Source organism: Chiloscyllium punctatum, chromosome 45 (genome assembly GCF_047496795.1).
Source record: "Chiloscyllium punctatum isolate Juve2018m chromosome 45, sChiPun1.3, whole genome shotgun sequence".
Taxonomy (NCBI): Eukaryota; Metazoa; Chordata; class Chondrichthyes; order Orectolobiformes; family Hemiscylliidae; genus Chiloscyllium; species Chiloscyllium punctatum.
This window is the reverse complement of record NC_092783.1, coordinates 57,130,756-57,156,324: the sequence shown is the minus strand read 5'-3', so window position 1 is coordinate 57,156,324 and position 25,569 is coordinate 57,130,756. Positions and strand designations below refer to the sequence as shown.

At 43.5% G+C, this 25,569-nt stretch overlaps 1 protein-coding gene across 2 annotated transcripts in view; it reads right to left on the bottom strand.

Moving 5' to 3' along the window:
* Window positions 1-3,746: 3,746 nt before the first annotated feature.
* Window positions 3,747-25,569, bottom strand: part of cntn2 (contactin 2) — a 226,217-nt gene continuing 204,394 nt past the window's right edge. For both annotated transcript variants that reach the window (XM_072563850.1, XM_072563849.1), the window contains 4 exons: window positions 21,080-21,266; window positions 15,513-15,625; window positions 13,238-13,403; window positions 3,747-9,116 (listed from right to left, as the gene is read on the bottom strand). In XM_072563850.1, the coding sequence (XP_072419951.1) occupies window positions 9,016-9,116; window positions 13,238-13,403; window positions 15,513-15,625; window positions 21,080-21,266 (567 nt within the window). In that variant the 3' untranslated portion in view covers window positions 3,747-9,015. The remainder of the gene's footprint in view (window positions 9,117-13,237; window positions 13,404-15,512; window positions 15,626-21,079; window positions 21,267-25,569) is intronic.

Below are 25,569 nucleotides of genomic sequence, written 5' to 3'. Positions count from 1 at the left end.
TTCCCTTATACCCTTTCAGGTCCATGTTCAAAGGTTCCATAGATGGTCCTTTGAAGAGTGGGGAATTTCTCCCCTGCAACATGGGATCAATATTTATTTCTCGATCAACATTACTAAAAAGATGGTTTGGCTGGTCATTATCACATGTGGGAGGCTGTTGTGCACAGATTAGTTGCCATGCTTCCTGAATTTGTGATTAAGCTTCAAAGTATTGGCTATGCAACACTGTTGGATGTCCTGAGGTTGTGAAAGCCTATATATAAATGAAAACCTTCCTTTGTTGTGTTGTTTGATCCACTGAAGTTTGATCCCTGATGTGTTGCCATGATATGCTGAAGGTATGGAAACTCCAGATCAGTCAGAAGATCTTCCTAATGTTTAAAAGCCGAGTGGGTTTGGATTTTGCTGCTTTTATAGTTTGTGATGCAAGGTAATGCATCACTTTAGAAAGAAATGTACTTTGCTTTTTGATCTGCTGCTGACTTTCTGCACGACCTTCTGTGAATGTCTGACCTCTCCTATTGGGTGGGCAGAGCTCTGGTCTGTAGTCACTGCCATGGACCCAGTTCCCTCGTCACTGAAACTGTACCTTCCCCATTGCCCCTGAAGAATATTGATTGTCGCCTTAGTATCCACTTTGCCACTTTGAACTAAGCTTATTATACCTCTCTTCCATCACTGAGAGTTTCCTGATGCTATATAAGTACAAGTTGTTTTAAATTCACCTGTGGGATGTGGATGCTGCTGTTTAGGACACAGCATTAATGACACATCACTAACCTGCCCCAAGGAAAGATGAGCTACCATGTAGTTAAATGTGGTACATGGTGGCTCAGTGGTTAGCACTGCTGCCTCACAGTGCTAGGGACCCAGGTTCGATTTCACCCTTGGGTGACTGTGTGGAATTTGCATGTTCTCCCTGTGTCTGTGTGGGTTTCCCCTGGGTGCTCTGGTATCCTCCCACATCCCAAAGATGTGCAGGTTAGGTGGATTGGCCATGCCATAGTGTCCAGGGATGTGTAGGCTAGGTGGGTTAGCCATGGGAAATGATGGGTTATGGGGACCAGGCCTGGGATGCTCTTTGGAGGTTTGGTGCCGACTCAGTGGGTCAAATGGTCTCTTTCTGCAGTGTAGGGATTCTGATTTTGATTTATTCTTTCAAGAGATCTGGTTATCACTGGATAGGCTACTATTTGTTGGTCATCTCTTGAACCTAATTAGCTTGCCAGGCTATTGCCAAGCACAACTAAGCACAACCTCGTTTTTGTGGGTCTGGAGTCACATGTAGGCCAGACCAGGCAAAGTCAAAAGATTTCCTTCCCTAAAAGGCATTGGTGAACCAAATGTGTTTATTTGACAATTAGTGATGGCACCATGTTGGGACCAGCTTAATGTTTCAGATTTATTGATTGATTTTAAATTTCACCAGCCAGTAAAAACCTGTTGTCCACAGAGCATTTGAAATGGTTCTTCATCTGAAGGATTTTCCTTGAGATTTTTTTCAAGGACTGTTCTTCTTTTCACACTAACTCATTTATTAAGTGATGCAGTGACATATTTACAATGCTTTTTATTTGTGACATATGGGGGCTTTGGACTCACACGAAGCAGAATGAGGTTAATTCATCAATATCCTCAATAATTAACAGCCATTCATTAAGCTTGCTGTCGAGTCACAAAAGGAAAACATTAATCCCCCAGACACCATGGGATTTATATTGATACAGAACAACAAGCATAAGCTCACAATTTTTTTTTCAGAATAGATAATACACGGGCAAGTTATTGTAACTAGTGAGGTCTCAGCAAAAGATTTACTACTGAGTAAAGCTGCCACAGATTAACCAGGCAGTTATGATCCCAAATCTCAATTACAGATTTAAATGTCAGAAGTCACGCAACACCAGGTTATAGTTCAACAGGTTTATTTGAAATCACAAGCTTTTAGAGTGCTGCTCTTTCACCTGATAAATAAAATCTGATGTTGTGTGACTTCTGACGATGTCCACCCCAGTACAACACCAACATTTCCACATCACAGATTTACATGTAACATTTGACACAACAATGAACCTATCAGCAGCTGGCAGGGGAAAGCACCTGCCCATGATTGGAGGAGCAGCTCTTCACCATTTCCTTCAGGTCTAATTATCCGGTAGACTTTCCTCTGATTGGTTGACCAACTGTAAATGGATTTTCTAGTTTTGGAGACTTTTAGGGGTGGATTTGCCTGTCCCCCAAACTCTTCCCATCGACTTGCCCCACCCACCAAATACCCAGTGTATTTTCATTGGTCTGAGTTTCTGCGTTATTAGTGACATTGTCATGACACCATCATGTCCATTTGCAGACATCCTGCTGGAGATAGCTTTCGTTTTTCCAGTAATAAGTCAGATAACCACTTGATCTCTGTATGGAAGCTCATTAAACCATGGGAGGGCAGCAGGCAATGATTGCAAGGGACACCAACTTGAAATTATGATGGATGCCAGGGTGATTGGATGAAGAGAGTAGCAAAGTCAACCAAGGAAATATGCTGGTTATGCTGACACAAGTAACTCCAGACCAGTGAAGCTTTTGCATGCTACTGGGAGAAGAAGCAGGCAGTGGGATCGTGTAGTTGGTTAACTGTACAGAAAGGTGCAGAGACATTGAGGAGTCTGGCAAGGGTTAGGGTTAAGTAACATGCCATTCGGAGCTCTTTGCTATGACAACTGATGAAAATGGTCTATTGGCAGAATAGCATCCTGACCAAAAAGTTTCCAACAAGGAGATTTGGACATCAAGGATATATTCCTGGACCTCGGGGAGGTTAGAAACGAATGTCCAATCGACATATTGGCTGAGGTTACTGTGAAGGATGCTATTTCTCAACATCTCTCCTCTCCCAGGGTGTGGTGACCTTCAGGTTAAACCGCCACCAGTCGTCGCTCTCTGGTGAGAAGTAAACCCTATGGTGCTTGATTGGCTGGGCAGCCAGGTTGTGTTGTAGTGTGATACCAACCAGTTAGGGTTCCATTCTCACATTGCTTCGGGTTACCATGAATGACTTTTCTCAATCTCTCTCCTCGCTTGAGGCACAGTGACCCTCAGGTTAAACTACTGCTGATCATCTCTCTCTCTCTCTCTCTCTCCCCGTGTCTGCGTGGGTTTCCTCCGGGTGCTCCGGTTTCCTCCCACAGTCCAAAGATGTGCAGGCCAGGTGAATTGGCCATGCTAAATTGCCCATAGTGTTAGGTAAGGGGTAAATGTAGATGTAGGGGTATGGGTGGGTTACGCTTCGGCGGAGCGGTGTGGACTTGTTGGGCCGAAGGGCCTGTTTCCACACTGTAAGTAATCTAATCTAATCTAAATCTAATCTAATCTAATCTCTCTCTCTCTCTATCATAGGAAAGCATCCTTATAGCCTGATGGGACAATGGTGACTCTAACTGGAAACAGAAAAAAGATTGAACTGAGCAATGGTTTTGAAGGAGTTTGGTGGGAAGAACATTCTTGCCATTCAGTAATACCATAGGGCAGGAGAGATTGGTTGGATAGTGAGGAATTGAGCTGCCGAAGACTGAAGTAGCTGGAGGCATGTGTAATAGATATGACAGTTGTTGGCAGACAAGATATATGGTGTTGTCAGTATTGGAATTAAACTGAGGGCAAAGGTGAAAAAGTTTCAAGTATGTTGGATGATAGAGCCCCAATTTTGGAGTTGATTTCAGATTAAATTTCACTCAAGTCCATTTGGTAGTCTTTGTAATACTTTATTAGGAAGAGGTTGTGGAGGCCAGGCTTTTATTTATAAATCAAATACAATATAGTACATTAATGTGTCTGATACTCTGAGCAGATGAAGATGATTCATTCAAACTCAACAGAAACATTCTGTTTTCTTATGGAAGTGTTGAACTCCCTGTGAGCATCACAGATGTGGGTACAATTGTTTTTCCATTTAACATGAGGCGTTAATTAGAGAAAGTAAATTTTATTCATTGAGATTAGTGAATTTATTTACACATTACCATCAGTTCCCGTTCCTCACTCCCAAAGGTATTGGAACGGTAATTAACTGCGTATCTTCTTTGTGAGTGTGAATGGTGGCAGCCTAAGTTTTTGTGATTGGCTTTCATCTCATCAAGTCAGCCTCCAGCTCTAGATCTGATCTAGTCTGCCAGTTTGCCGGAGCTGCAGAAAAGGGTCATGAGTTACAAAAAGGTCATTCAACTCCCTTGAGTCTTTTATCCCATTCAATTATTCCTTTGCTGACCTGGATCCCGACTCCATTTACCTGCCTGAACTTCACTTCCCTTCTATGCAAATGGAGCAGCAAACAAAAGGCCATTCAGCCCATCAGATTTGCTCTGCCACAGGATTCTATGATTGGCTTGGCAGATCTCACCTCACCGTATCTGTTCTCTGAAGAAGCTCACTGCTCTCACAGCAAAACCATTAATAGAGTAAATTGATGTCCCAACACTCTAATGATGAACAGGGCCCTCTTACCCGAAAGGCTTCCAAAGCAGTGAAGTTGTTTCTATACCACTTCCAACATAGAACATAACTGCTTTCATGGGGGATAAGGCAGGAATGAGAGACTTGTTGAGTAGGGATACATGTTGAGAGGATGAAATGTGCGCATCAGTGTTTTGGAGGAGGATATGGCACCCCATAAAGTGTAGTTTTTACAAAATGAATTGGCATGGTCACCAAATACTCTGATGTGTACATTCTTTTGTTTCTTATCTGTTTGATTTTATATTAACGCTCAATTGACAAGAAAGATATCGACGACTTCTCGTTAATTGGGTGGGCTATCACAATGATATTTCTCAAAGTGACAAGTCTAACGATGCTACAGGATCTAAGGGCTCTTCAAAGGTTTGCTTTTTAAGAAGAATGGTCACAGCTTACCACAAACATTTCAAATCAAATTCCTCCCTCCATGTGTTCGGTGTTCATATAATGGCATCATAATTTCTACCCTTGTATTTCTTCAGGGAATAGAAATAATGTGTACATTGTGTGCCTGGTAGAATATTTACATTTTGCTCTCCTGGTCAATGTGATTGGGAAGCACAGTTATAAGGACTGAATTAGCCCCGAACACCAACACATGAATGTCACTGGCAAAGTACCACGAACAAAAGCACAATCACATTTTTTAAGCTTAGCCCTGATTGTAAGTGCACGTGGGTGGACAGTGGTTACTAATGGACACGAGGAATGATTAACCTCTTTGTCCACGTTCCTACCCTGTGTTCATGACCCTCCCCCATTGCAGAGTCCCTCTGTCTGTTTAGACGTCCTGTGGTGATGCATAAATGCACAGCGTATTAAGGCTAAGCTCAACCCTGTGCTCCTTCTATTTCCAACAATTAATGCCTGTTGATCCAAATGGTGAATCTTGATTTTTCCATCTCTATCTTTAGAGTTTGATGTTGCACCCTTTCCTGACCCTACAGTGGAGAATGGCCAACTCAACACAGAATCAGGAATTAAATTTCTAGTCTGATATATTAGCATGCAGTTTCTGGCTCAAAGAGGCATTTTGAGTGTTTCTTCAATTCGCATGTCTGATCCAACAATGAAAAGACCACCACTATTTTCAGTTTCCTTTCTCAGTCTGTCACTCAGTGCCTACTGTTCTCTCTCTTCTGAACACAAAGGTCAGCCGCTTTCTTTTAATCCTCACCTTGTTTTAGTAGTTGAAAACTTGTCAGTCTCTCTCTCTTGCTCACGTTTTATCATTGAGAGATTGCTTTTTAAAAATTCTGTCTTGGGATGTGTGCATCACTGACAATGTCAGCCTTGGTTGCCCATCCTGTAACTGCCCTTGAACAGAGTGACTTGGTAGGACTGTTTCACAGGCCCACAATGTGTCAATCGCATTTGGGCCTTGAGACACACAGAGGCCAGAATGGGTAAGTAAGGACCCTTCCCTAAACGGTCAAGGAAATCTTGGCTAGGGAGCAGGAGCACCTCCAGTTGCCAGATGAACCTGAAGGATCAATGTGTGGGAGACCCTGCTCCCAGTGTGCAGCTTCACTTGAAGGAAGCTTGGAGTTTGAGACTTGAAGGATAGTTCCCAAAAAAATCTCCTCATTAACTTCCCCTGTTGCTCTCAATGACTGAAACTGGAAGAGTAACCCTTTCAATTCTCCAAGTTTTTCTATGAATTCATCAACCTTTGCATGCACAGAAGTGGTATGATTGGAGTCACTTGAGGCTCTCTCGGAAGAGTCAGTGATCTGGAAATGGCTCTCACTTTAACAATCTGAATATTCCACCACCCTCCCAACAAAAAAAAAAGCTGCTCGTTTGAATCCAGGTCAATTAAGTGGTGAGAGTTCTGTTTATATTCACAAGGCTGACACTGTGTCATTGTGAACATCACACAGTAAACAGTCTTTTCTCCATTATAATAAAACTGACCATTCAGTAACTGCTAAGGGTCACCTCCATCACCCACTGAACTCCTGGTGCTTGGGGACTCTGATTGTATTGCACTGAGTCCAATTACCAAAGCAGGCCAACAGAAGCACTATATTCTGATACTCACAAGTCCTTCAAGTGTTGAGCCATCGTCCCAAACACTTGGCTCCTGCACCTCCAAAACAAATTTAATGTATAATTAAATAAAATAAATTAAACATATTCCACCAGGAAAAGTTTTGAATTAAGACCTCATCCTGTACAAATCTATAATCAATCCCATCTAGATGCTACAAATCTCCACTATGAGCTACTCCCATTCCCATCTGCTACAGGTTAAACCTACCATAACTATGATGTTCTTCCATTCACACAGATCAATCACCAGTCTCTTCCCTACTCAACGATACACTGCCCTCCCATTCCATGATCCCACTCTTCTCCTTCCTACATCCTATCTCACCTTACCCTATTTGCCCCTAATCCCAATATAACCTAACCTTGTCCTTTCCAATGCTTTCCCTCCCTTCCCCAGTGGTAACTGACAACCACTTGCACACGTGGAACTAGACAGACACCAACAGTCTGTAAACTACAGTGCTGGCCACAGTCCAGTCACTGTTTCATTGCAGTATTGGCAGCATCATTTGATTGGCTGTGTGCCAAACATCACATCTTGAAGGTCAATGCCTGATTGGTTGCTAAGCTGCCTTCCATTTTGAGGGCTGTTGAGATGTTTTAAAGGACATCAGATGCTGTCAAGGTAGTGGTGTAATGTGATCTGAAAATGTACAAAATGCTGTCATCATGATGTTAGGCTAAAATTATGTCTCCTTTAGTTTGTAGCTGAATGTAGGCAAACCTGAACTGAGTGATATTTTCTATTTAACCAGTTCAGAAATGTTACACCATGCCTCTGGAGCTGGTGAGACTTGAACCAAAACCTCCTGGGTCAGAGGTAGGGACACTACTATTTTGCATCTAAACTGGCTGGGTTTGTCCCTTCATTTAGGCCACCAGTATTCAGTTAGAAACTAACACGTCCTCACTTTCTCTACACCACTTTGACAATCAGAATATTCTCCCGTTGCCACTTGTCCAAAGACAAGAGATAATCTGAAGTCAATAAATCTGATGAATGAATGACTCTGATTCTGTCTGGAAGGGTTGAAGGTGTTAGATGTATTGACATTGCCAATTCTGTGATTGTTCAATTGCATTTTCCCAAAACTTGAGTATCAGAACTGGCTGTACCATCCCTGCACACAGGAAGAAAAGGACATAGAATCTGAAGGTCCCTCCACCATTCAACTGGCTGATTTTTAACTCTCTGTACAGTCTTTTTCCCATCGCTTTTAACACTCCCCTGCCTAACAAACATTAGGTTTGCCCACATTCACTTGGGATCCACAGACAGCCCTCGGCTCTGGGCTCAGCAGGAAAGTGTGGACTACCACACGGAAATATCCAGCATTTTCTCAAAGATCAAGGTCAATATACACAGTTCATCCAAACCAGTCTTCCATTGGTGCTGATTCACTATGTCAATGAAAGGTGCTAACTCGATGGGTTCAAATGGAAAACTGTGTTGGGACTCAGATCATAGGACACAGGAACCTGAGGAGCCATTCAGCCTCTCAGGTCTATGCTAGGATGTTGGCAGATCTGCAACCTAACTTCCTATACCCACTTTTGCCCCCTTACTCTTTAGATGTCAAAACTTTGTCAACCTCAGTTGTAAAATTAACAGTTGATCCGCTGTTTGCGATAGTTCCAAAGCTTTACCACCCTTTGCATGAAGAAGCATTTTCTAATTACATTCCTGAAAGCTTGCTTCTAATTTAGAGGCTACACCCACCACCCCTAGGCCTAGGCTTTCCCAACTACCAGAAACAGTTTCTCTACCTGCCCTACTGGCTCCCCTTAATAATATGACAGTCTTGATCAGATCACACCCGAATTGTTTAAACTCCAGGTGATACAACCCTCATTTTTGTAATCTCTCCTTGTAATTTAACATTTTGGATGGGGTGGGGTGTGGAGAAAATATTAGTCAAGTAGGTTCACTGGCTAAGTAAATGGGAGTAGGGGGCCCAGGAACCGAGAAGACTTAATGGCCAAAAAAGAAATGAGACTTGCAACTTCACGAATGTAATACATTCTGTGAAGTAGCTTGTACCTCATGGAGTCTCCTTGGACCATGGAAACCCTGTAACCAAGAACTCTTGCTTGGATTGTGCATTGTACTGTATATACAAATGTACAGTGCTGTGCATAGTATAAAGAAAGATTGTTCTATACAGCCCAATCTATTGTTGTCCAATTTAACTTCCAGGTTACTACCTTCAAATAAATTCGATTATGAAAACATTGCGTTGATGCTTTCCAAACATTTGGTTTTTTTTACAAAAAAAAAGTTTTTTTTTCACATTTCTTTAGTAAGACTTTTCCCCAGTCACCAAATGTATGAAATTTTCTACCTAAAATTGTCAGACAAATGTCACATTTTAATACTATAAACAGTTTGGTGTCGGATGACTCATCCTTCGTTGGGAAATGGCGTGCAGCAACGATGCAGGTGAATGGTCGCAGTCAGAGCTCCAGGCAGCCAATGGTAGTAAGTGTTAGTATGGCAGTGAAGAGGATGTTGTGGAGGACTTGTGCCCCTGAATTGTTCACCATCATGCTGGTGCCTGCAGATCAAGAATGACATTATTATTCAAGACTTGCCCCAGCAAGACTTTGCCACACCTCGCACGCAGGGTGTGAAATTGATTACACAGGGCTTGCTTGTTGCTGAATTAAAATCTATTTACTCAGAGTTAACCTTGGGTGGTTCACATCAGTCCCTGTCCCATAGCACTGGCTGAATCAATGCTAACTCTTTACTTACCCCCACTGGGGCTATGTAGCAGCTTCTGGGGCTATCCTTCTTAACTTCTATGCATCTAAAAGGGGTGGGGGGTGTGTGGTGGATAATTTCAGGCTTTGTATGTTCCAAGCACATATGTGCCAGGAAGTTGGTGCTGTAGCATTGCAGTTCCATTTTTGGATCATGCTTCTTTGGTTCCCCTTTGGGAGATGAGAGATTGGTAAATTTACGTTGTGTGCTGGATAATTGTTGGTGATTCCTTATGGTACAGCAGGTATACAGGTGCGCATGGCTATTGGTGAAAATTGCTAACCTATGTCAGGTTTCGTATCAACTTTCGGCCTGCAAAGGACAATTTACAGACTTATCTGGTCTTATATCGGATGGTCGAACCTGTAGCTTGTTTGGCTCCATCAACTCTATCTCCAGCTCAGTTGGCTGGAAGTCTGGTTTGTAATGCAGTGACACCCACAGTGTGGGCTCAGTTCCTGCTTTGGCCAATGTTACCATGAAGGACACTTCCTTCTCAACCTCTCTCCTTGCCCGAGGGATGATGACCCTCAGGTAAAACCACTACCAATCATCTTTGTGTAATGAGACAACAGCCTATAGTCTGGTATGACTGTGGTGACTTTGCCCTTATCCCTTTGACACAGAGATAAACTGTGATCTTGAACTGATGGTGAGAATAACAATCTGAACGCCAGAAACATTTGACTAAGGGTTACCTGAACCTGGTCAGATACAGTCTCTTGACCAGTGGGAGAGAGTGGAATGTTATAGGATGGAGACTGCAGCCAGGGATCAGGCCTGATGAATGGCACCATGGGGGGAGAGGATGGGAGATAATGATTGGGTAAGTGGAAATCCCAGGTTATGGTGACTGCCTTGTGAGAAACAAGGGAAAAATTACTCTCAGCTGCTGGTCTGTAAGGAAAACTAGGACTGGGAAAAAGTGAAGACAGTAAACTAGACTCAAGACATTCATCCTGATCCTCTCTCCACAGACTTGCTGAGTTTCTCCAGCATTCTCTATGTTAGTTCAGCTTTTCAGAATCACAGTATTTTGCCTTTAAATGATACACAGTCCTCCTGGAATACAATCTTTCTGCTTGGGGAGACCAGCGCTCCTTGTCACCCATCCCTTTTTCTCCAATTCCCCACAAATCCCACACTCTTCCCACCTTCTCCTTGTCCCATTCAGGTCTTGAACTAAACAAACATTTCTCGCCCTGCTCTCTCTTGACATTATCAGGACCTATTCTGCACATCTAACAAAACTCTTTGCTACCTACCTGTGAGTGCCCTCCATCTCATAGAATCCCTACAGCGTGGAAACAGGCCATTCGGCCCAGTGTGTCCACACTGGCCCTCCGAACAGTAACCCACCCAGCCCCATTCTCCTATTACTTACATTTCCCCTGAATGATGCACCTAACTTACACATCCCTCAACACAATGGGAAATTTAGCATGGCCAATTCACCTGACCGGTACATCTCTGGATTGTGGGAGGAAACCGGAGTATTCGGAGGAAACCTACGCAGACATGGGGAGAATGTGCAAACTCCACACAGAGAGTCACCTGAGGATGGAATTGAACCCAGGTCCCTGGTGCTGTGAGGCAGCAATGCTAACCACTGATCCATCTGTATAACCTCAGGACCTGGTGCAAAGGCAAATGGAATGACAAGGGGTTGAACTCCCACGCCATCTTGGAACTCTTTATTTCTGCTTAGTCAGGAGGATTACAACTAGGGCTCAAACAAACTGCTGACACAAGTCAGCTACAGCTCAGTTTGTAAACTAACCTGCTTCTTGCAACTACCTGACGTCAGTGGGTTAAACTAAGCAATTGAGTCAAGGATGCAATCAGCTCCCCCATGTTTACAAGCAGATAATGCTGCTATGAGTGGCCCCCAGCAGGCACTACATGTTGGCAAAGAGTTGCGTGGAAATGTTGATCCAACGTGTCTGGGGCTTATTACACATTCCCTCAAAGAGTAATGTGCTCCCGGGGGGGTCCATCAATGAGACAGACAGAGAGACAAACACATCAGCGAGACCCGGGGGGAAAGGATGAGGGAACCCGACAGGTGCCTGTAACCCCAGGCTAAAAAATTACTCAAAGAACAAACAACTTGACCAGACTCCACAGAAATACTCTTATCATTAGTTTACTAAAATTCCAGAGAAATCTCCACAGCATTTCCATGGCTCAGTATCGTAATATCTCAGTTCCACAGAATCTCAGAATGGTCATAGCGTAGGTGGGTGCCATTTGGCCCATCAAGTCTATGTTAGCTCTTTGTGAGAATCTCAGTTCATCTCACTTCCTTGCCTTTTTTCTTGTAAACCTGCACATTGTCTTCAGATGATCTTCCAATTCCCTTTTCAAAACCCACAAGTGAATCTGCTTCCACCCCAATGTCAGTCCACAGTGCATGAAAATGTTTTTCTTTCTGTTGTCATTGCTTTATTTTTGTCAATCCCTTACATTGTTGTTCCCTGGTGGGAACAACAGTTTCTTCCTAACTACATTATCCCTCACTGTTTTATAAATGCATTCTCGTTTTCGTCTGTGGTGTGTGTGTGTGTGTGTGTGTACACGCAGGGGGTGGAGGGGGTATGGTGATGGTGAGGGCGCTGCTTGGTTTAGCTCAACTGGCTAGACCACTATTCATTGGTTTACAATGTCCAGTGATGCCAACAGCATGGTTTCAATCTCTGCACTGGCTGAGGGTGTTATCAAGGACTCTCTTCTGTGGCCCTCAGATTAAACCACCACCAGTTGTCTCTCTCTAATGGGAGAGTGGTCTGATGGGCTGTGACAACTTTGCCTTTAATCTCTTGATGACAAAGAGGACCTTGATTTCTGACAAAGCATTTTGAAGTGACCCTTGAGAATGCATTGAAGCCCTCCCTTGGTTTTATCCTTCCCTGAAATGGTCATAGGGAAGGTTCCAACTTGACAGTGGGTCAGTCTGCGTGTGCCTGTAAGGGATATCAGTCATAGCTGGGGGATTAGTTCATGAGGAAATCTCAGTTAGTGCAGAATCTCTGCACTGGACCAGAACCAGATCAGCCCCATCTCTTTGGGCTTTCTCAGGTCAATTGCTGATCCTAAGATGTTGGAGCTGAGTAGGCCATTCAGCCCATTGAGTCTACTCTGCTAGTCAATGAGGTCATGGCTGATCTGATAATCCTCAACTCGACTTTCCAGCCTTTTCCACTTAATCTATTGCCCCCTTCCTGGTTAAAAATCTGTCTCTCTCAGCCTTGAATATACTGAATCACCCAGCCTTGACAGCCCTCTGCAGTAAAGAATTCTACAGATTCACTACCCTCTGAGAGAAGAAGACTTAGTATCATTGAACAACAACCAAAGTAATTCTAATCAGAGGGGATGGTAGGACAATGGTGATGTCCTGGATTTGTAAATCAGATGCCTGGATGAATGCAGTGGGGGCATGGGTTCAAATCCCACCTTGGTAGTTGGAGGAGTTTAAATTCAATTACTCCGTCAACCTTGGGGAAGGTGTTTGCCATGGTAATGGTGACCTTGAAAAACTGCGTAATTATTTTTTTAAAAAAGATGTCTAGCCCATTTATGTCCTTCAGGGGAGGAAATCTGCTATGGTTACCCAGTCTGACCTACCACCAATGTGGTTGACTCTGAAATGACCCAAGATCTCATCAAGTTATAGGTGGTTCACGAGCACCTGCTCAAAGGGTAATTAGAGAAGGGTATTAAATGCTGTCAGTGATTCTCACATTCCAAGCATCAATTTTTTGAAAATTGCTTTAAGAGCACAAATAATAGCCATGAGGGAAGAGCTTCACTGTCTGGCTTCCAAATTGTATTGTTCCAACTGGCTCTGCCACCATCTCCTCATCTTTCAGTTCAAGTCTCTGTCAAAGCCCAGGGAGATTACTGACTGACCTGAGCTCTTCGATATTCGGATCTTTGCAGCTGCACCATCTCCTCCTTCTCCAGAGGCACGGATCATCACCAGGTAGCTCATGTCATTGGTAAATGGGATTTGCACCGAGTTCTTACTGGTTTCTATCATTTTGATTTCTGATTGATCTTCAGCCTTGTACAGTACCTAAAATAACAAGCAGTTTCTTATTAGGATAGTCGTTAAATTGCACAGAAAGGCTTGTATATGCATCACACCTTCTGAACACATCCCACAATATTGTCTCCAGAATTTTACACGTGATTAACCATTTCTCAAGGTGTGTGTGTATATATATATATATATATATATGTGTGTGTGTGTGCATATATATATATATGTGTGTGTATATATATATATATATATATGTGTGTGTGTGTGTGTGTGTGTGTGCATAGAACTAGAGGGCATAGGTTTAGGGTGAGAGGGGAAAGATATAAAAAAGACCTAAGGGGCAATTTTTTCACACAGAGGGTTGTATGTGCATGGAATGAGCTGCCAGAGGAAGTGGTGGAGGCTGGTACAATTACATCATTTAAAAGGCATCTGGATGGGTATGTGGATATGAAGGCTTTAGAGGGATATGGCGAATGGGATGAGATTAGTTTAACATATCTGGTTGGCATGGACAAGTTGGACTGAAGGGTATGTTTCCGTGCTGTACTTCTCTATGACTCTATGACAGGGCAGAATCTTTGGCCTGAGAAGGGTGCTGTTGTGGCAGTGGGTACGGGTCCTGCCTTTGAACCAGGTAATCCCCACTTTAAATCTCAGTCCAGGGCCTGATGGCCAACCAAGATATGTTCACAATGTAGCTCAACAGGTTGAGTATCAACTTGTAAAGCCTTCCAACCCTATGCCAAGAGAGGGAGTAATATAGAACATAGAACATTACAGCGCAGTACAGGCCCTTCAGCCCTCGATGTTGTGCCGCCTTGTCATACTAATCTGAAGCCCATCCCACCTACACTATTCCATGTACATCCATATGCCTGTCCAATGACGACTTAAATGCACTTAAACTTGGCGAATCTACTACCGTTGCAGGCAAAGCATTCCATACCCTTACTTCTCTGAGTAAAGAAACTACCTCTGACGTCTGTCTTATACCTATCTCCCCTCACTTTAAAGTTGTGTCCCCTCATGTTTGCTGTTCCCATACTTGGAAAAAGGCTCTCCCTGTCCACCCTATCTCACCCTCTGATTATCTTGTATGTCTCTATTAAGTCAGCTCTCAACCTTCTTCTCTCTAACGAGAACAGTCTCAAGGCCCTCAGCCTTTCTTCATAAGACATTCCTCCCATACCAGGCAACATCCTAGTAAATCTCCTCTGCACCCTTTCCAAAGCTTCCACATCCTTCTTATAATGCGGTGACCAGAACTGTACACAATACTCCAAGTGTGGCTGTACCAGAGCTTTATACAGCTGCAGCATAACCTCCTGGTTCTGGAACTCAATCCCTCTATTAATTAGGCCTAGACACTGTATGCCTTCTTAACAACCCTGTCAATCTGGGTGACAACTTTCAGGGATCTGTGTACATGGACACTGAGATCTCTCTGCTCATCTGTACTCCCAAGAATCTTACCATTAGCCCAGTACTTTGCATTCTGATTACTCCATCCAAAGTGTATCACCTCACATGTGTCCACATTGAACTCCATTTGCCACCTCTCAGCCCAGCTCTGCATCCTATCTATGTCTCTCTGCAACCTACTACATCCTTCGTCACTATCCACAACTCCACCGACCTTAGTGTCATCCGCAAATTTACTAACCCACCCTTCTAAGCCCTCATCCAGATCATTTATAAAAATGATGAACAGCAGTGGACCCAACACCGACCCTTGCAGTACGCCGCTAGTAACTGGACACCAAGATGAACATGTTCCATCAACTACAACCCTCTGTTTTCTTTCAGCAAACAGTTAATAGTTGAAGAGATTCCTGGTCAGCCAGAAAGAACATTTTTACAAATATGTTTTACAACATGTTTGTAAAATGTACATTGACACAGCAACTCAGACTCTCTGGGAGGGGGGACAATTGGTTCAGTCAGCTGGGTGAGCAGAGTGGATCAACAGGCACTAACTGCACAGTGTTCATCTGATCTATTCTGGATGGGGTGGATTCAGGCGTAATATCCTACCATGGATAGAGACCATGGTCCTGTGGGTCAGAGATGCTCTTCGGCAGAGAATTAAAAAGAAGTAACAGAACTGCATAAGCTGATGTCGAATTTTCCTGATCCTACCTTGTATCCAGCCACAGCAGATTCATTTTCAAAGGCCTTGACATGATCCCATTTGATCTTGACCCAGGAGCCAGCTGATCTCCAGGAGATTTTACCTGGTGGGCGGTTTGGAGCTGGGGAACACAAGAAGAGCGAAAAATTAAACTCATGACTTCAAAGTAAAACTGGACCAGATTTACACAAAAGATCCACTTTTGGAAATTCCACATAATCAAACTAGATGAAGTGAACATTTTGGGAACTAAAAATCATTGCCATCATCTACAATAAATACTTTATTTAAAAAGCAGGTGAGTTGCATATAGAGATACCCAGAGTCTCAGGTTATGCATAAGCCTCTTGGTATTTGTTTGCAGGTAGTAATTCCTAACACTAAGAGCAAAACAGAATAGACACTACCCCATCCTTCAGCATGTGAACAGATCTCCATAGCCAGGATAATAGATGATAACATTACACAGATATACCAGGGCGAGGTTAAAATGTTTCACTGTATATGAAGCCCATTAATAATACTCAGTCATTTGTGAATGACGTTCATAGGGACAGGGGGAGATTTCTGATGGGATTTTATTTTGATTAGGAGGTGTCGGTGTTGGACTGGGATGAAAAAGGTCAGAAGTCACATGACACCAGGTTATAGTCCAACAGGTTTATTTGAAATCGCAATCGTTCCTGCATCAGGTGACGTCAGGATTTTATTTTGCCACTTTTTAAATTCATTCATGAACTATCAGTATTGTCAGCTAGGCTAGTACATATTGACCAGCCCTAATAGCTGCTGTGGAAGTGGTGTTGAGCTATCTCCTTGGAATATTGCAGGCCATGTAGGGTAAGATAGTTCTCTGGACTATCCCAGGAGGCAAGGGCTTTTGCCTGAAATGTCGATTTTCCTGCTCCTCGGATGCTGCCTGAATTGCTGTGCTTTTCCAGCACCACTAATCCGGCAAACCCAAAACACCTGGCAAAAGAGAACAAAAAATAAAGTACTGCAGATGCTGGAAATCTGAAACAGAAATTGCTAAAGAAGGTACTCTGGACCTGAAGCATGATCTCAGTTTCTCTCTCCACAGATTCTGCCTGACTTGCTGAGTTTCTCCAGCATTTTTTTACTTTTGTTGTAAAAGAGACATATTGCTCTGACCCATCTTGTACATTTCAAAATAGCGGTTCAGAATGACCAATACATTCATTTCCAAGTATGATCTTTATTCTTTACTGGTTTTCTCTCTGCAAAGGCCATACAACCCTTTGGGTTTGTTCCATCATTCAATAAGATCACAGCTGGATCTGGTTGGAGTCTCAACTCCACCTTCATGTGTGACCCCCCACAGCCCTTGACTCTCCTGGCTATCGAGAATCTAATTAATACTGCCTTGAATTAATACAATGGACCAACCTCAAACATTTTCAGGGGGAGAATATTCCAACTTAGAGAGAACAAATTTCTCCTCATCTCAGCCTTAAAAGCGAAACCTATTAATATGAATTTTAGGCAGGGAATTCCAGGGGTTTTACCAGTGACAGTGAAGATACAGTGATGTACTCTTTAGTTAGGATGGTGTGTAAATTGGCGAGGGACTTGCAGGTGATGGTGCTCCTGTGCATCCGCTGCCCTCTTCTTTCTGAATGGTGGCGGTTGTTGGTTTGGGATGCGCTGGCAATGCAGCCATGGTGAATTTCTGCAGTATGTATTGCACATGGTACATGCTACTGCCAAAATGTGCCAGTGGCGCAGGGAATGGAAACTTAAGGTGGGAAATGGGATGCCAATCAAATGGATTACTTTGTCTTGGGTGGTGTTAGTTTTTTTGAGTGTTTCTTGAGTGCAGGAATTCCCTGCCCAGTGAAGCAGTTGAAGTTTCCTCAGTAAATGTTTCTAAAGTTAAGATAGATACTTTTTTGAACAGTAATGGAGTTAAGGGTTATGGAGAGAGAGCAGGTAAGTGGAGCTGAGGCCATGAAAAGATCAGCCATGATCTTATTGAATAGTGGAGCAGGATCGATGGGCCAAATGGCCTACTCCTGCTCCAAGTTCTTATGTTCTTATTTTGGAGCTGCACACATCCAGGCAAGTGGGGAGTACTCCATCACACTCCTGACTTGTTACTTCTGGATGGCATTCAGGTGGTTGGAGTGTGAGGAGCTGATCTGGAACTCTCAGCGTCTGACCTGCTCTTATGGCCATGGGATGTATATGGCCAGTCCAGTTCAGTTTTTGTCCAATGGTTATCACAGGATATTAGCAGTGGGGAACTTTCAGTGACGTTGAATATCCCTGGACAAGAATAACTCTTGTTGGAGATACTCATTGCCTTGCACTTGTGTGGCATAAATTTTAATTAATACTTATCAGTCCAAGCCTAGATGTAGTTTATGTCTTGCTGCTGTGGACATAGATTACTTTAATATCCATGTAGATGGGAACTGTTCATTGCATGTCTATCAGTGAGCAACACCACTTGCTGTTGAAATTCAAGAGGTGAACTATTTTATTGAGGTTTTTAATTAGATACCTGACTTAGTTCATAAATGGAGATAGATCAATGTATTGGCTATTTGTATTGTTTGATAAATACACATATATTTTTGTCCTTGGGTTGTGTTGGCACAGTTGGATTTATTATCCAGAGAATACCACGAGGTTAGTCATTAAGTGTGGGGACTATGGTCACATGCTGGCCAAAGCCATGGGGGAAAATAAACCTTTTCCTGTGCTGACAACAAATGGGGTTTCCTCAATACACTGTAGAGTTTCACTGGGAAATGTCAATTGCTGCCTTTTGCTCATTTTGTATCCAATGCTTCCTTGTCCTCCTCAGAAATTGCACTGTCCTCCTCAAATCTAGGCACGGGGGACACATGTACACCTCTCATGCTGATCTTGTGATGGCCAACTGGAGGGTGCTTGGGAACCATTAAGTTTTATGTTTAACAGGGATGAGTGGTTACCCAGAAAACTGGCAAAGTCACAGTCAGCGGAAAAAGTCTTGGGAAGTGAAAAACAAAATAAGACACAGTGAAAATGCAAGAGTGAGACTTTAGAAAGTGCTTAATTTAAAAAAAAAGATTTATGGATGCTGTAAATCAGAAATAAAAACAGAAATTGCTGGAAAAGCGCAGCAGGTCTGGCAGTGATTGAAAACATGGAGAAGGTAGTGGTCGTGAGGAAGGGTCACCGGACTCGAAATGTTAACTCTGATTTCTCTCTGCAGATGCTGCCAGACCTGCTGAGCTTTTTGAGCAATTTTTGTTTTTGTTAAGAAAATGCCTTTCTGGATTGAGAGGTTTAATCTTCACGGTTTATTGTGGCTGTTTATGTTATTGAGAGTGACTTTCCTCTATTATAAGAATGCAAGTTATCTAAGGGGCTTTGAGTGCTCTGCTTCTGAAGGTTATTAGCTTTATGCATGTATGTGGGTGCTGCCTGTATGTGAGTGGGGAATGCGTACAGGCATTGCATGTTTCCGTGTTCTAACATGCACTTTATTGCTACAATGGAATGCTCCCCACTTACCTGAATGAGTGCAGCTCCAACAACACTCCAGAATTTTAACATCATTCAGGGCAAGGCAACTATTTAATTTGCACTCCATCCTCCACCTTCAACTTTCACTCCCTTCACCACCTATGCACAGTACAAACTGCATCCACAGGACACAAGATGCACTGCAATAACTTCCCAAGGCTCCTCAGATGGCATCCATTCATGTGATCTCTGCCATCTGTAACGATAAGGGCAGCAGGTACATGGAAACCTTATTTCCTGTTGGTTCCCCTCTGAGCCACTCACCATCCTGACTTGGAATTGTATCTCTGTTCTTTCACTATCACCAGGTCAAAATTCTGGAAATCCCTTTCTAACAGCTTGGGGCAGCATGATGGCTCAGTGTTTAGCAATGCTGCCTCACAGCGCCAGGGACATGGTTCAATTCCAACCTCAAGCGACTGTTTGGAGTTTGCACATTCTCCCCTTTGGGTGCTCCAGTTTTCTCTCTCAGTGCAAAAATGTGCAGGTTAGGTGGATTGGTCATGCCAAATTGCCCATAGTATCCAGGGACGTGTACGGTTAGGTGGATTAGCCATGGGAGATGCAGGAATAAGGTAGGAAGGTGAGTCTGGATGGGATGCTGTTCAGACAGTCAGTCTGGGCTTGTTGGACTGAATGGACCTTATCCATACTGCGATTGATTCTATGAGCACTGTGGTTCAAGAAAGCAGCTCAACACTACCTTCTCCAGGTTGTCAGTGATGTCCACATCTCCTGAATGAATATTCATTGTAGTAGATTTATTTGGCATTCAGTCATGTTAAGGTTGTGTTCACCAATCACACATTTATACATGTATCCTTTATCCACATGCCCCTGAACTGAAAAACCAAAGGTGTTTTTGAAAACGGACCAGAAAAAGTCTATAGGTACTCCAAGTTTAGATTACTTACAGTGTGGAAACAGGCCCTTCGGCCCCTCCAGTCCACACCAACCCTCCGAAGAGTCATTTTCCTCCAAACACTAACACTAGTGGGCAGTTTCGCATAGCCAATTCACCTGACCTGCTCGAGGAAACCCATGCAGACACAGGGAGAATGTACAAACGCCACACAGACAGTCACCCAAGGCTGGAATTGAACCCGGGTCCCTGCTGCTGTGAGGTAGCAGTGCTAACCACTGAGCCACCGAGCCCTTTGGAATAAACTTTGCTTTGCTCAAATTGGAAAGATTTTTTGACTCAGTGTGTCAACAGGTTCACTTGGGGCCTTTGGGAAAAAGAACTTTCAGATTTATTTAGACCAACAGAAACTTTTTACCAATGGACCTGAGGGGACACGAACAAACCTACAGGGGTGAGTTCACCCGAAAACCAAAAATATCCTTTATTCAAAAACTAGTTGGTGCTGAGGTTTTCAGATTTAGGATTCTTGAGCTGCACCTTCAAAAATTTTCAAAGGCTTGAATTATGTCTCCCTTTCACTTTCATAAGATCTGAATAAATAAGAACAGCAGGACATTCGGCCCATCTAGCCTGCTCAGCCATTCAATCAGATCATGGTTCATTTGATTGTGGTCTTTTCTGCTTGTCAGTGATTGAGGCCTTTGTCAAGCAATATCTCATAATCTCTTACAACCTCTCCTGACAGGCAGAAGTTACAGCAGCTTAAACACATGTACCAACTGGTTCAAGACCAGCTTCTTTCCCTGCTGTGAATAGACTTCTGGATGTCTAATGTCGATCTTGTTTGTTGTGCACCTTCTTCGCAGCTGTAACTTTGTATTCCTCGCTCTGTTCTACCACCCTATGGTCTTTGTATGGTATGACTTGCCTGTACTGCACACAAAGCAAAGTTTTCACTGTACCTAGATGCACCTGACAATAATCAATCAAATCAAATAAAAAAATCAAATCAATATATTTTCTTCCATATTCTAACCACCCTCTGCACAAGGAAAGTCCTCCCCATTGCTAGTGACCATTTCATATCCAGGAGTAGTTTAGTGCAGGATTTGGCCTTCAGTTTGGCTTGTTCTGCCGCAGGTTATAACATGAGGACACCAGGTCTGTACTCACGTGCTTTCTTTGTGGTGACGGTTGTAGAGGGACTGGGAGGACCACTCCCAGCGCTATTGTAGGCTCTGACTTCCACGTGGTATAGAGTGCTGGGCCTCAGACCCGTGACACGAGCTGACAACTCCAGCCCTGGCGTTCTCATGCGGTCAGCCGATGCCTTTTTATCGTTGTCTCTCCAATATCTGATCTTTGGATGTGAGAAAGATGGAAAAAAAAACCACAGAGGAGAAAGAAATTGACAAGGATTAGAAGAAAGTAATTTAGTGAAAAACAAATGTTGGGTAAACTGCGTCAGATTGTTTTGAATTAATGTCTCAGAGGGTCATTCTGACTATGTGCCATGGTGTAAAATGGGTCAGTGAAGGGAGGCAATGGTCTAGTGGTATTGGCACTAGCCTAGTAACCCAGGGACCTGGGTAACCTTGGGACTGTAAGTAATGGAAACAGGAGTAGGCCATTCAGCCTTTGAGCCTGTTCTGTCACTCAATAGGATTATCGCTGATCTGATATTCCTGCCTCTCCCTGAAACCCTTGATTCCCCAACTGATCGAGTCCATCTCAGCCTTGGATATACCCAAGGATTCTGCCCCACAGCTCCCTGTGGCAAGGGGTTCCAAAGACTCACAACCCTCTGAGAGAAGAAATTCCTCCTCATCGCATCTTAAATGGGCTCCCCTTAATTCTGAGAATATTTTGGGATTCATGGCAGATGGTGGAATTTGAACTCAGTAACAAACCTGGAATTAAAAATCAATTGTCATTAAAAAAAAGACCGATGCAGTTTGCTCATGTCATTGAGGGGAGGAAAGTACTGCCCTTACCTGACCTGGCCCAAAGTTGACTCCAGATCCACAGAAATGTGGTTGACACTAAAATGACTGAGAAAGACACTCAGTTGTGACCAAGGTCAATTAGGGATGGCCAGAAAATGCTAGCTCAGCCAGCGACATCTACAACCCACAAGTGAATTAAAAAAAAACAAAGATGCTGGAAATGAACTTTGGTCTGATTTTTAATCAATCTGTTCAAATGTTATGACATATGTCTGAGGGAGATGGGACTTGAACCCAGACAGTCTAGAGCAGAGGAAGGGGTGTTACCCTTGCACCACAAGAGCTACTTTCCAATTGTATCATTAAGACATTCCACTTGATTGGCATTCCATCCACAACCTTCAATATTCACTTACTTCACCACTGTCACACAGAGGAAGCAGTCTGTACCGGCTACAAGGTGCATTGTAATAGCTTACTCAAAAGCACTTCCTAAACCCACAACCACTACCGTTTAGAAAGACAAGATGAATGGGAATGGTATCAACTGCAAGTTTCCCTCCAAGCCACCCACTGATTTGGAAATATATCATGATGTGGTGGTGCCGGTCTTGGACTGGGGGGGGAACAAGGTCAGAAGTCACATGACACCAGGTTATAGTCCAATAGGTTTATTTGAAATCACAAGCTTTCACAGAACCTGACCTCAGGGACAGCGCTTCGAAAGCTGGGTGACTTCAAAAGAACCTGTTAGACTATAATCTGGTGTCATGTGACTTCTGACCTTGGAAATATATTACCCTTCCTTCAGTGTACTTGGGTGATCCTCTGGGAATTCCTTTCTAATGGCACACTTGGCATCCCTGTATCCCAAAGACTGCAGCAGTTCAAGAAGGCAGCTCACCACCACCTTCTCCAAGGAGTAGGCCATCTGATCTCCAGATTTGGAGTTGTTCTTTCACAATAATGTCAAGCGAAAAAAAATTGCATTTCAAACTTGCTTTTCAATATTCCTTAGTGCTCTGTTTACAAAATGTAAATAACACTACCTACAGCCATAGTAACTGATGTCATCGGTTATATTCTCTGGGGAATTGCTCTGTCTGAGTCATTGGTTTCTGTTGATGTTGGATCCAGTCTTTGCCTTGGTGCTGGATTTGTTTTGGCCTGGCTGTGAGTTTATAGTGTAACGCAATACTATCAACAGGAACAAAGTGATGTCACCTATCTGTGTGCAGAGGCACATTAGCACTACCTGGATTCCTGTTGAATCACCGTGCTCTTGTTTACCTGTGTGTAGATGACTGTAGTCACTGTCCTGAATGGCAGCTTGCATGGGGAGTACACACTGCATTGTCATTTAGTGCGTTATCACGGGCAGTGGAAATTCCTCTGAGCTCCTGCGACATAAATTTATCCGAAGCATGATGAGAAACCGTCAAGAGTGACTGGGAGGATTTTTTGTCCACGTCCCTGTACAATGCTGTTTCTTGTCCCCTGCACGTTGAGATATTACTCTGGGGTATCTCAGGCAGCAGCATGTGACACATACACGTTGTCCCTGAGGCTCCAATCACTAAATGAGACACTTCAACTTCTTTTGCACTACATCACTCCTTTATTTACATCAATACTCAGAAATTTATCAATCAGCTCTCAATTGCACTGCCTAAGCCTTCCTCTTCACATGCTCATCTTAGACTGGTGACTTCCCTTTTCCTGATCATAGAATCATACAGTACAGAAGAGGCCCTTCGGCCCATTGAGTCTGCACTGACAAAAAGAAACTACTCTAAATTTATAAGCAAATCACTGCAGATGCTGGAATCAGTACCAAAAACAACAAATGCCAGAGATCGCAGCGTGTCAGGCAGCATCCATGGACAGAGAGCAAGTTAATGAGATGACTTTTCATCACAGCTGAAACTAAATGTCATGATTTGGAGATGCCGGTGTTGGACTGGGGTGGACAAAGTTAAAAATCACACAACACCAGGTTATAGTCCAACAGGTTTTAATTGGAAGCGCTAGCTTTCAGAGCGCTGCTCCTTCATCACGTGGTTGTCCTGTTGAAGAAGCAGCACTCCGAAAGCCAATTAAACCTGTTGGACTATAACACGATACTGTGTGATTTTTAACTTTGAAACTAAGTGTGGAGGGGATAGCATTCATGCTATAGCGTAGGGGAGAGGGTGGTGTGGAGGTAGAGAGCGTAGGGTGCTAGTGGAGAAAAGGTGTTGATTGTTTACATTAGGTGATTGGAGTGTGAGAATGGCAGAACAATGGTGTGTCTCCTGCCAGACTGGAAAGGACAGATTGTCCCACTGGGTGGGGGGCAGAGGTGGCGAGGAGAGAGGATATGATAACAGAATGTAACAAGCTAAAATAAAGGGAGGAAATGGTTCACAATTTGAAGGTCTTGAACTCAATAGTAAGTCCAGAAAGCTGTAAAGTGCCGAGCCTGAAGTTGAGATGTTGTTCCTCCAGTTTGTGCTATGATTCACTAGAACACAGCAGCATGCTGAGGACAGACATGTGGGTATGGAAGCAGGATGCTGTGTTAAAATAACTAGCTAAGGGAAGGTCAAGGTCAGGCTTGTGCACAGACTGGAGGCGTACTGCAAAGCGGTCACCCAGTCTGCATTTGGTTTCTCCTATGTAGAGTAGGCCACATTGGGTGCAGTGAATACCACACACAAGATTGGAGGAGGTGCAGGTCAAATGCTGATTTGGCCCTTGGATGGGGAGCAGGGAGGAGGGGAAGGGGTAGGTGTTTTACCTGCTGCGGTTATATGGGAAGGTGCAGAGGGGAGGGGGATGGTGTTGATGGTTTTGGAATGGTCTAGTGTGTCTCAGAGGGAACAGTCCCTGTGAAATGCAGGCAGGGGAAGATGCGTTTGGTGATGGCATTCTGCTTGAGTTGTCTGAAATGACGGAGAATGATCCTTTGAATGCGGAGGCTGGTAGATGAAAAGTGAGAACAAGGGGAACTTGATCACGTTGTTGTGAGTGATGGGAAGGGGCAAGGGCAGAATCTTCCGGAAGCAGAACAATGATGAAGTGTCATCTAGACTTGAAATGTTAGCCTGCTCTCTGTCCATGGATGCTGCCTGACACGCTGCGATCTCTGGCATTTGTTGTTTTTGGTACAGATTCCAGCATCTGCAGTAATTTGCTTATAAATTTAGAGTGGTTTCTTTTTGTCAGTGCAGACTCAATGGGCCGAAGGGCCTCTTCTGTACTGTATGATTCTATGATCAGGAAAAGGGAAGACACCAGTCTAAGATGAGCATGTGAAGAGGAAGGCTCAGACAGTGCAATTGAGAGCTGATTGATAACTTTCTGAGTATTGATGTAAATAAAGGAGTGATGTAGTGCAAAAGAAGTTGAAGTGTCTCATTTAGTGATTGGAGCCTCAGGGACAATGTTATGCGTCACATGCTGCTGCCTGAGATACCCCAGAGTAATATCTCAACGTGCAGGAGACAGTGTTAGTTGGAAGCAAAAGAAACAGCATTGTACAGGGATGTGGACAAAAAATCCTCCCAGTCACTCTTGACGGTTTCTCACCATGCTTCGGATAAATACACGTCGCAGGAGCTCTAAACCTGCACTAACCCAACTCTCTAGCACTTAGCCATTAGCACTGAATATTAGACCTTTCAAGTGTTCATCATTTTCAGAAGGTTGTGAGGTTTTCCACCTCAACTGCCCTCC